Source organism: Vidua macroura, chromosome 10, assembly GCF_024509145.1.
Source record: "Vidua macroura isolate BioBank_ID:100142 chromosome 10, ASM2450914v1, whole genome shotgun sequence".
NCBI lineage: Eukaryota > Metazoa > Chordata > Aves > Passeriformes > Viduidae > Vidua > Vidua macroura.
This window is the reverse complement of record NC_071580.1, coordinates 9,640,271-9,652,474: the sequence shown is the minus strand read 5'-3', so window position 1 is coordinate 9,652,474 and position 12,204 is coordinate 9,640,271. Positions and strand designations below refer to the sequence as shown.

General features: G+C 40.7%; 1 protein-coding gene across 10 annotated transcripts in view; it reads left to right on the top strand.

The window, feature by feature from the left end:
- Positions 1-12,204, top strand: part of ARMC9 (armadillo repeat containing 9) — a 57,269-nt gene that overhangs the window by 36,752 nt on the left and 8,313 nt on the right. For 7 of the 10 annotated variants that reach the window (XR_008438524.1, XR_008438523.1, XR_008438521.1 and 4 more), the window contains 3 exons: positions 2,611-2,715; positions 3,839-3,954; positions 8,980-9,104. Coding sequence is in view for 6 of the 10 variants with exons in the window: in XM_053985842.1 (XP_053841817.1) it covers positions 2,611-2,715; positions 3,839-3,954; positions 8,980-9,104 (346 nt within the window). In the remaining 4 variants the exon portion in view is untranslated. Of the gene's footprint in view, positions 1-2,610; positions 2,716-3,838; positions 3,959-8,979; positions 9,105-11,047; positions 11,194-12,204 lie in introns of those variants that run through there. The other 3 variants (XM_053985841.1, XM_053985840.1, XM_053985843.1) reach the window with 3 other exon arrangements.

Below are 12,204 nucleotides of genomic sequence, written 5' to 3'. Positions count from 1 at the left end.
TGCTACTTACAATCCCAGCAAAGGCTCTAGGTCAAATCCTTTTGAAATGTATTTTTGCCACTGGATCTTCATGTGATTAAAATGGACTTCTGACATTTCTTATTATTTGACTCAAAAAATAACAGTAGGCTTTTGCGTCCAATTTCAGTTTTTCATTAGCTTTGCCATTATATTAAAAAGAAAAGCCAAGTTTGAAACTGTTTTTAGTGTAACATTCATTGCAACACATTCTGAATCCTTATTGCTGCTGGGAACTAAAATTCTGTTCTGCTGCAAGGACATTTGGTTTCTTAGTCGCTCTGTTTAGAAAATATAGTTTACAAATATCATGGCAGAAATGCATGATGTTGTTACTTTGTTAAATAGACAAAGATTTGTTGACTCACTACCTCAATGCTTGGAACTCTTTTGTATTTTGGAATTGCAGTGAGTTATTGTTCTCAATGGTGTTCTGTGATAACATCTAATGTTGTGATCTGGCAACAGAAAGTTTTGGAAAATTTTATCAAAAGTGTTGCTTTTATGTAACTTTTAAACTACTACAGACTGAGTACATTTCAGAATATGTCCATATATTGCCAGTTTTGCCAGTTTAGTGACATGCTTTCAGACTGCTTACTGATGTTAGAATTTGTTGCTCAATACCTTTATTTATACCTTTACAACTTAAGAAACAACAAAAAGCCTCTCATGCACCCTTGATTTGCAGGTTTTGCTCCAGCTTTAATTGTTTACAAGAGCATGCAAATGTTCCCAGTGCTGTTACTATTACTTTTCATGGGGTGTTTTTGGGTTTTTTGCTTTTATCTGTGTTTAATTTAGAGTTGATGAATTCTATCCTGGCTTTGAGCAGATCTTGTGGTAACTCCTTTATTCTAAACACTGTGGCTAAGATGCAGTTGAGCCTGTTAGAGGAAAATTCTGGGATTTCTAAGGGCATCATAGTTCAGAAATTCAAGGTTCGGTAACTGTCTTAACGCTGGAGCATATAACCATATTAAAAATGTCTCTGTGTGTGCTGTTATTCAGAATAAATTGGCTTTTGTGTTTGTCTGTAAGCTTTAAATTAACTAGTGTAGAGCTTAGGATACGCTGGCTCCTGGAGTACATACCCAGCCTTGAGATGTCAGCCTTCTGGGGTGTGTTGACACCCACAGTCACAGTGTGTATTTCCTGGTGCTCAATACTCTCTTGACTGGTCTGTTAAATACTAACTTAATTTATCTTCAATATTTGATCTTTGCGTTCGTTTTTTATTTGACTTGGACCATCTTGAAAAGCTGCTTGTTAAAGTGAATATGTGATATTGTAGCTCTGTTTAGTTACAAGCTGGAGCTGTGTGAGGTGACTGTACAGTGACGATTTATCAGAAACCCTCTGATCCACTGTCACTCAGCACCTGGCAATAAAATCAGAGAGCTGCCGTGTGAAAATCCACTTCAGCCGCAGAGTACATCAAAAGAAAGAGCTTAATCACAGGGCTTCCAGCCATTACATTAACGGGCTTGGCTTCCAACATCATCTGCAGCCTGTGAGCATTGGGGAACAGGGCACCAATTGTGTTATTTCAGCAGTGCAGTGATGGCACATGGGCAAAGTCCTTATTTTGTACAAGGAGGCAAAGGAGGGACACTTTCAGGCTCGGTTACCTGGCAGGCTAAATAATGTCAGGGAGCAGGATTGGCTGCATTAACAAACCTTGTAAAAAAAAAAAATAATCCCCCCAGACGTATTTATAGAGCTTATCTTTGCGATTTCCCCTCCACTCCCCCCAGTAAAAATACACTATACTGTGGACTTTGGAGTGTGGTTTCTTGGTGGGGGGCAGGGGGTGGTGGGTTGTTTTTTTGCTTGATACAGATGATTGTTGCCTAGTCTACAAGTGTTTATCCTTTTGCCATCATCTGGGTTATTTTTCACCCATACCCAGCTTTCCAGGTAATTAAGAGCTGATTGTGACTATCTAAATCTCACAAAAGTAAAACTGCTTTTCATTTTCATTGTGCTCTGGAGTTCATCAGAGTCCAGTGGACATTGTTTTTAATGGAGTTTATGCCAGGCTCTCTACATAACGATACATACCTTTGTAGAACGAGTCCTTTTTCTCATTTACTGTTTTTGACAGCCATTTACATTTACTGTCACAACAGGTTTCAAAAGCAAAGGACATTTTCTTCATCTGGAGTGGGTCTGTCTTAGGATATCCTGTGCAGGACAGAAGAGAATCCTTTTTAGTAGCAAAACACAAGCAAAAATACTGACTTGTTCTTGTACTACTAATTTTGGTTTGCTGGAGGAATCCCTCAAACTTCAAAATTTCCTGGCTTTTTTGATCTGTAGAAGCTGCAGAGCTTCCATGAAAGATGAATCATCCATAGTTATTCTAGAAATAGGCACTGGAGAGTGAATTCTTGGTAGTTTTTACTTGAAGTTGGTTACATTTGGGTTTGTAGAATAAAATCATCAGAGGATTGTTGCCTTGTTGTATGATATTTTTCTCCTGAAATACTGATTCCAAGCTTTTTGTACCAGCTTTTTTTTTTTTTTTTTTCTTTTTTATTACTAGCTTTAAAGCTTCCTTGCACATCCGAGTTTCTTGTTGCCTTGCAGGAGGACAGTGACGTCCTGGAGCCTGATCTGGACAAAGATGAAGTTTTGCTGCCTCAGCTGGGGGAGCTTTCAGGAGAGAAGCTGCTAACAACCGAGTACTTGGGCGTGAGTACCACTCCTTAGAATATTAAATTAATTTCCGGGGTTAAGTGTTTTATTTCAGTAGTTTCACCACTTTATTCAATTTGTTGCTTGAAGAGGCAGGTGCTACCTACAGAGCAGTCTGAATCTTTCACAGTCTGTGTATGAGCTGCTGCTCAGGAGAAGCAGAACCAGTGTGAGAAAGGAGCTACCCTTTCACGGGGGTGGTCAGGCTATGGCTTAATAATAAGCTACAGGCAGCCTTAGGGTTCTAGTGCTACACCAGTGACTCTGAGCACACAAAGCACAGTGCTGAGCAGGTTAATACTGGAACATTCTGCAGATCTGAAATTATTTTAGAAAAAAGAAAAGTTGAAAAGTCAACAGCTCCTGCAGGCGTTGTGACGGATCAAGTATTGTCTGCCTTACTTCAAGCAGCAAAAAGCTCTTAAGTAAAAAGCATAACGTTTGTATGAATGCCATTTAGTGTGCTGTGACTAATTTGAGATATTCAGAGGGCTGGAGCACCTCTCCTGTGAAAACAGGCTTAGAGAGTGGTGTTATTCAGCCTGGAGAAGAGAAGGCTCCAGGGAGACCTTATTGTGGGCTTTCAGTCCTAAAAGGACCTACAGGAAAGCTGGAGAGGAGCTCTTTCACAAGAACATGTAGTGATAGGACAAGGGGGAATGGCTTTAAACTGAAAGTAGGTCAGATTAGATATAAGGAAAAAATTCTTCCCTGTGAGGATGGTGAGGCTCTGGCACTGGTTGCGCAGAGAAGCTGTGGCAGCCCCATCCCTGGAAGTGTTTGAGGCCAGGTTGGATGAGGCTTTGAGTAACCTGATGTAGTGAAAGGTGTCCCATGGCAGGGGGGTTGGAACTGGATGGTCTTTATGAACCTTTCTAACCCAACCCATTCTATTATAAATGTGCACTTTCTGGATTGGAGAGTCCAGAATCCTGACAATGGAAAAGTGACCTGAGGGAAGATGTTGTGAAAGAGCCTTCATTGATTCCAGGCAGTTTTATCCAGTGACACCAGAATGCAATTTAGCTTCTGCTGCAATGTTTCTATAGAATTTTCTCTATGGCTTCAAATACCTGTTTTTCCACTGCATTATTTTTTTTCTTCATTTCCTGTCTATCAGATAATGACTCACACTCCAAAAACTAAGAAGAAGCAATTTGCTGGTGTCCAGCAGAGTATAGATGAGCCTCTCCAGAGACCTGTGACACCAGGTTATCACAGAACTGCATATCTAATGTAAGTGCAAACAAATGAGACCAAGTTGGATTTTTTAAGCTCTTTTAAAAAGTATAACAACAAAGAAAATAAGCCCATAACAATGCCTAATAGCTAAACCTTCCCTATCTAAAAGTGCATTGCCATTGTCATTCATTGTGGATAATTTCAAAAAAAGGAGCAGAACATTACAGGCAGAGAAAGGTCCACTGGCTGAGGTCACATTCTCAAAATAGTTGAATAAATATTTACTGATCAGGTTGATTTAAATTTGCATCCTCTTATAAAATATTCCATTGGAAAGTTGCACCAAACATCTACAATGCCTGGGATCTCCCACTTCACAAGCAACAAAGTCTATTTGCTCTGGGGAGGTTTGTTAGAGGACAGATGAAAAAGAAAATGGATAGGATAAAAATCTTGTTGTGTTTCCTTGCTTTGGAAGAAATACAGTTTCCATCAGATGTGTGTGTGACACTTTGCTCTTGGTGTGATTTGAGTCAGAGTAGAAGGGTTGTTTTAAATGGAATAAAGGAGTCTTACCACGTAGAGCTCCTTGAATATTCTCTGCCTTCTGTTAGAACAAGTATATCTTAATTTCTGAGATGAGCTTTCTCCTGTTCACTGTCCTGACTGAGAAAGTAAAATAGCAATGAGATCCCAAATTAAAATTATTTTTTAACTTTCAGTTGCATAGTTTTGGATTTGATCAAGTCCAGGTAGCTATGATACAGGCATGTTTATTGTGAGGATTTAATGTTTTCATCTCTGCGGATACTTAATCTGAGAGACTACAAGACTAACAAAGTATGATAAGAGTACTCAAGGCTCACAGGATTGGTATAGGTATGTTAAAATGAATGGGTAACCTGAAAAGCACAATGTAATGAAATTACAGGTGGTTCTTCAAACACATCAGTCCTGAAGATTGTCCCATGTTGTCCCTCTGCCACTCTTTTCTTTCCTGTTCATATTTTCTATTTCTTAAAGTACACTTCCTCCTCATTTTAGTGTGGAAAATGGGTACAGAAGATGGTGAGGACTGATGTAGTTGCACAGGTGACTCTGAGTGAAGTCTGTTGTTTTGGATAAGGAGTGATCACAGCTTTATCTTGCCTCCCACTGTCTCATGCTGGAATTAGCACTGCTGCTAGTAGGAATGTGTACCATTCTTATGGAATTATATGTATGAGGTTACCAGGGCCTTGAAACAGACAAGTGTAACATACCAGATCTGGGCATGGACAAAACCCCAGAAGACATTTATTTTTTAAAAAAAGCAAGATGAAGGAAATACACACTTCCAAAGCAGAAGAATTTTTGGCTATCCAGTGGCATACTTTGCCTTAAAATCTTAATTTTTCTTCCAAGTACTGGCCTGGATAAAATGGCATTTGTTTGAACGTGGCCCTACTTTGTCTGCCTGGTATAGCCTAAATGTGGATTTGGAGTTCTGGCTTTGTGTCCTTTCTTACAGCGGCCAACTTTTTGCACCATCACAACATCCACAGTTTTTGCAAGACCTCTCCCCATATATATTAAATGTGTGTGTTTGTGTGTCAGAAGAAAGCAGCAATTAATTAATATATTAGTAAAATAGTGATTATCTAACAATTTTCATGCAGTCCTCCAAAAGAACTGCAGGCCTTAAAAATCTAGACTGGTTAATCTATGCCTAAATATACACATACTGGTTTTCTATGCCTAAATATACATTGCCACTTTACTGTGGAGTCAGTGTTAGAGTTCAAGGTCCCACTTCCCCTGCACAGTATTTACATTCAAGTATGGCACAACTTGAATCTTCTCAGTTGTGCCCCATGGTGGGCTTGGAGACCTGGAGTGATTCTGTGGAATTGGCTGTTAGGGCAGTGTTACAGTCCAGTTTTTCAAGTTACTAGAAATTCCTCTGCCCAAATTAAGGTGCTAACAAGACCATATGCCAAAGTCAATATTGTGCATTTTATTTGATAATAAATAAGAGAGAGAAAGGGAGAAGAAGGAAGAGAAAAAATCAGAAAAGAGGTGGGGGTACAGAAAGAGAGTGTCAGAGACAGATTGAAATTCTCACCACTCCATGGATCCCAAGGATGCTCCATTGATCCTCTCCAGCTCTGGTCTTCTTGGTGGTGAGGGTGCCCCAAGTGCACAGAATCCAATGGATGAGTACATGCTCAGGCCAGGTGGGAATGCCCAGGGGGGCAGGTTGACACAGTCTCTTGCAGCAGGCTCTGTGTCTGTTGCATCACTTTGCCTCACATGCAGTCCCGTGGTGCAAGGCCTTAGGAATGAGTCTGAGGGGTTCTTTGGGGATCTTTGATGGATTTTGACACCCCCTCAGCTTCCTGCCACATCAGTGTCCCATGGATGTGGCCTGTGGGGGTTGGGGGTTACACAGCTGGGCCAGTTTGTGTAAGGGAGGATGGGTATTCAGTGCCTCTGACCAGAGGCTACACCCAAAACTGCCTCCCCCCCTCGTTTCATGGGGGGAGTCTGTGTAAACCTGGCCTCTGTGGGCTGTGGTCTCCCTCACCCCAAACCCAGCCAGGGATAATTCTCTGCTGCATTTGGCTTTTTTGTGGATGCATTCCTTGCTCTCAGCCTTGTTTGCTTCTCCCTAGACCTGAGATGATTGAACATAATGACCCCTTTATCTTATCTAGGCAGCTTAACTCACAGTTCAAAGTTCCAGTCAGGCATGTTCAAGGAGGGGGGCTTCTGTGGTTGTAGCTTCTTTATACAGTTTTTGCTATAATGGGCAAAACTCCTTCCTAACAATGTCTAAGGCATGAACTATTTCAGTCTCTGCCAGGCAGCCTTACAGCCTGTTTAGAAAGTATATTTTCAGGAATAAATCATCACTATCACTGGAGTGTCTAAGCATTACATTCTTGCTTTATAAGTGGAGAGAAAACCAAGCTTGTGGAAATGAAATTACATTCCTCTGGGAAGTAAAAAAAATGGTGTCAAACCCATGGGAGTGGCTTTTATGTCCCAGTGTCATGTACTGCAGTGCAATTTTTGCATCAGAAATAATCTCTGGAAGTGATTGCTGCCTCTCTTTAGCACCATCCACCCAGGCAGGGTGTTTACTTAAATGTCCCGGGATCCTGGAGTGACGCGACTCTTTTATTTGGCACAACTTGAATCTTCTCAGTTGTGCAGCTTGTGCCTCTGCGAGACGGCTTCAGGTCACTGCTGGATACAAATTAAAAACACATTTCTACCATGCTGGTTCTGGTAGATCTTAGTCTAAGAGAAGTGTTAGTTTGATGGTGTGAAGCAGCCTTTACAGATTGCCTCACTATGCAAACTGCAGAGGAGAAATGTAAACAGCAGAAATCTAACCCTGTGAAAATATGTGAAAATTAATTTCCCTCCTGCTCTGCCCAAATGGTAGAAATACTATGAGTGTTTGATGCTCCCATGTTTTAAGCAGGAAACAAGCAGTACCACCCTGAATGAGAAGTTTGTCCTTTGTACCTAACTAATTTGTGTGCAGGAAACTGCAGTGAGTAGATGAAGACATTCTCTAACTACATTTTACAGCAGAAAAGGACAAGCTTTGATGGCTTTTATGCTGTTCTAATTTTAGTACAAATTCATTTACTAAAATAAGGAAATACTCGCTTGGAAATTATTGCAGGAGGAAGACAATAAAAACTTAGCTGCCTTAATTTGAAAGCAATATCTGAACTGGATGTATTCTGTAGTTTAAATAATTTAAGTGGCTTGTATCATATGAATTCTCATGAAAAATGACACTTTTGCCCTGGATACAGCTTGTCTACCGGATACAATGCAGGACAGCTCATCTGAATATCTGAAGTCTTGTGTTCAGCAGAGTGGTTAAACTACATTAAAAATTTTTGTAAATGCTTCCATTCAAAATTGAAGTGAATATAACTTGTTTGAAGTTCTTCATGTGAGACTCAATGTAATTAATATATTCCATTTAAAAACATCATGAAAGAGCAAGCAGTTGAGGAGATACTATAACATGTCTGAGTTGTTGGTTCATACCTCCAAACAGGAGGGGGGTGAAGATTTTTAGTGCTGAATAGAAGTATTCACACAGAAAATTAATACAGAATAGCCACAGAACATGAAGCAGCCATTTCATGCTAATTTTTCTATGACTTCCCAGTGCAGACAAGGCTCTAGTTACTTCAGATGAATTGTCATGGGATCCCTGTATGGACAAGCTCTTGCTGTATGGAGCTGAGGGAGTCAGGAAATACTGGAAAGCTGCCTTCTTCTTTTTTTCATTTTTCCCTCCTTTAAAGACTCGCTGGCTGTGATCACTCAAGGGGGCCTGAACTACTTAATATTCTGCTAGCTATTTCCTTGGAAACCAATTTAGCTGTGAAATCATTAACTGCCTTCTTGGACTGCATCCTTTTTACTAGAAATGTAGTTTAGTTACCTTAACCTGTTATTGGGCAAGGAAACTTCGCATGTCTGCCAACTTCTTTTCACACACTTTTCACACCCTCTCACTTGTGCTGTGTTTTATTGCTTACTAGTAAGCAATTGTGTCCCTGTTCTGTCCTTCAGCTGCTTCAGTTTCCCACTGATCCACTTCACTTGTGAAATCAAGAGTTCCATTTGTTGCCTACTTTGTTTTAAGTCTGTGTTGCATATTGCTTTTTAAAGTGAAATCCTTGTAATGTTCAGAAGTAAATGTTAAATCCTTGAAAAAGCTAAGTATTGAAGACATCTCAGACCCATTTCTACAATCTTTTTCTTTAAGTGTCATGGTGGTATTTTGGGTCTTCAGACTGCAGGGAGTTATAGTTTCCTTTCCTCGGCTCTTTTATTGCAGGAGGAAAAAATGCCAATTTCAAATATGTTTGATGTCAGCTCGTTTGGGGGAGGTATAGTCAAGCAGTTAAATTGCTTCCTTAGTACTGGTTTGCAATATGAAATATAAAATAATTTCAATGTGTACTATGTCATTACAGACAATTAGAAGAAATTAGAATTTACTCTGATTAAACTTTTTATACTGTGAGCATTCACCTTGCATTCTCCTTTCTCCTCCAGGCCAGAAAACAGTAGCAGTTCCTGTCACGATAGGGATGAGAAGCTGCAGTCTCCACTGAGTGGTCCTTCTTCCATTTGTGGTGGGAGACAGTCCAGCATTTCTGACTTCTGCATTTCCCCCTCATGTAAGGATGGCCTGTGGGTGCTGTTCTTAATTGCTGATGACTTCCTTGACTGGGGCAGGTATAGGGGGCCTGGACTGTGTGTTGTAGATTGGGGATTCTTTTAGTGTAGTGTGGAAATGGCCCTCTGTTTATAGAGCCTGGGTCAGTCTGCAGGACCTTGGGGTACACGGGAGACTTCAGCTCCAACTGAATGAATGGCCACAGAAGGTAACGTGTGGCCAGCAGACACCAATGGTCTCACTTGCCTCGCTCCATCTTGCTTCCTGTGGAAGTGCCAAGGATCAAACCCAGGGCTTCAGGTGCTCTGCAATGTCCCCTGCCCAGGGAAGGAGCTGCAGTCAGAGACAGTGCACTTCCCAACAGGCAAAGCCCCTTGCTTGATCAAATATCCCTTGTTTGGATCTAAATGAATCACTGTCTGCTGGCACCTGCAGGCTCTGTTGGCTGTATCTCAGTGTTAGAGAGAAAGGCAGCTGCAGTTATCTGCTGAGATTTGCAACTGCATTCAGACCATCCAGGGCTGTGGAGGATGGGCAGCCTGATGCTGTGTGGCTGCATTGTGGGTGATGCTGCTAAAGATTCTGCCCTTGCAGCTTCAGCTGAAATTAATGCAAACTCAGCTGGGCCTGAGAGCTCAGAAGCATGTGATGGAATTTAAAAGGTTATAGCCTTCTGAAATACTCGATTGCTGAACTTCTGATATCCACGAGATCTTGGAACACTGGATGTTGGAGTTTTAACCTTCCTGGAGGGATTCATTAACATTTCCAATTACAGATCTAAGGCAAAATGTTCAGCAGCATAGATAAAGGATCTTGCAGCACATCCGGGACAGAATTATTAATAAGTTCAGGCAAAGTGTGCCTTTTCTTTTCTGAAAAATATGCTTTGAAGCAGTAAAGGAATAGCATACTTTTTACTTTCTCTTCTATTTTTTTTAAATTTCCTAAAGGAAATGAAAAGGATTCTGAGAAAAGTAACTGAGGTCTTGCAGACAGGAATTCGCTTGCATAATGCCTAGAGCTGATAAATGGAACATGCTGAAGGAGAGGAGGATAGGAGCAGGAGAAGCTCCTGTCCACGATGGACACTTGGGTTCTTGCTGTTGTGCAGCAATGAGAGCTGCTGTTCTCGGCCTCACTGTGCACAGTACCAGTTCGGGGGGTTTGGCCGACCAAAGGCAGCAACTCACACCAGCAAAGGTTGTAAACTAAGTAATTTGGCAGTTTTCCTGCAGAGAAGGAAAAAAAGAACAGATTTTTACATACCTGTGCTTCGTAAAGGAAATTAAGCCAAGTAGTTATCAAGGGTGTTCCTATTCAGTGTTTTAGAGTGTAACTGGATGCAATTCCTAAGGCATTATGCAGCCATCCAGAGCCCAAGTGAACAGATTTTGGTATCTTTCCAGTGAGATGCATTCACTCACCTCTGTCACTTTTGCTGTGCTGCTGAAGCTGTCTGATAGTCTGTTTTGTAGAGATTTGTGAAGAGGTTTAAACAGGCAGCCTGAGTCAGTCAGCAAAGTAAATGTTGTTGGTTTTTGATGAATATTGATTTAAAGCCTTTATGCTGAGGATATTTCTGCCAGCTTAAATGTTTCATTTTGTCAGAACTTTGCTTGTAGCCTCTGTTTAAAACAGTCTGTTAGCTACTTTCAGTCAAAATTATATGCAGGTGGCTACTGATAAGACTACTAGATTATATTCTTTTCCTGTAGAAAAATCTTTGAGGTCAGAACATACAACATATTGCTAGTTTATATGCATTATACATGTAAAAACACAAATAATTTTTGTGTGTGACAGAGGAAATTTTTCCTAGCATTAATCCGGGCTATAAAATAACATTGAGCTACTTGAAAGATGGCCTGAGGTTTGTTTCGGGTTTTTGCAAGTAGCAGTGACATATGTGCTTGTCTGTCTTATCTTTTGAATTACATTTAGATATGAGGGAACTAGAAATGAAGTGGAACGGAAGAGAAAAGAGAGACTGCACTGCTGGACCCCCTGGTTGTTATGTCAGTGACAAGACTTTATTCTGCAGGATGATAATTGAGCTGGGTCTTTGAACATCTCCACTTTTCCAAAAGGCAATGGGGATTGTAATATTTAAATTGAAAAGGCTTTAATTTAAGACAAGGGAAAATAAGCCCTTTCTCTTCTGTTGCCTTCTAAGATAAAGCAGGGAACAGAAATGTGTAAAAATAATGGTACTGCTTCTAGAGGCTTTCATGATCCTCTGCTAAACATCTCTGCTGTGCAATAAATATGCTGTTTATTGACTTCTGATTTTGGTCTAATGGTCATTCTGCAGTACTACAAATATTTCAGAATATTTGTTTACCAGCATGACATGAGTACCTTGGGACTCAGAGTTTCATGCAGCCAAGTCATGAAATGAATAGTAAGAGACAAAGAGTGAAAAACCAGAATAAAAGCTTCATGTGAACAATTAGCCTCCTCAAGGGACTATCTCAAGGAGGCTAAGTTTAGCCTCAAGGAACCTTGATCCTATTTTGTTTTCCAAAAATGAGCATAGTTCTTTAATGTCCTCCTGGAAATATTTGGTTGTTCTTGAATTGGTCTGATTTTGTCTGGGTCTGTCCTCTCCCCCTTTATCCTTTGATTAAGAATCAATAATTCTTGCACTGTTTTATTTTTTTGTCTCCTGTGGGCAGAAAACTTGTGGACCAAAGATGAAACTTGGTCATCTTCCTACGCTTACTATGCTGAATGCCAGACAGAACATGTGCTGGGCAGCAAAATGTCTGTCTGAGAGTGCCCTGATCTGCATTCTTATCAGCATGAGAGAGCAAACCAGGACAGCAGCCTGTCCTGAGCGTGGCAGGAATGGAGCTAGGGATTTTCCCTAAACTTTCATTGAACTTGCACATCTTGGTAGCCTTGTGGTTCTAAGCAGAGTGTCCTTCACTTCTCCATTAGTGTAAGGCAGAAATTGAATCTGACAGAAGTGTAAAGCACTTCTTTTTGTCTGCAGTGGCCCTGTTACTGTGGATATGTACAGACAACTGCAAGGGGTTGTGTTCCTATGGCTTTAATGAGATATTGGACGTAGCTGAAGTGTGTTAACTGCGGGTCTG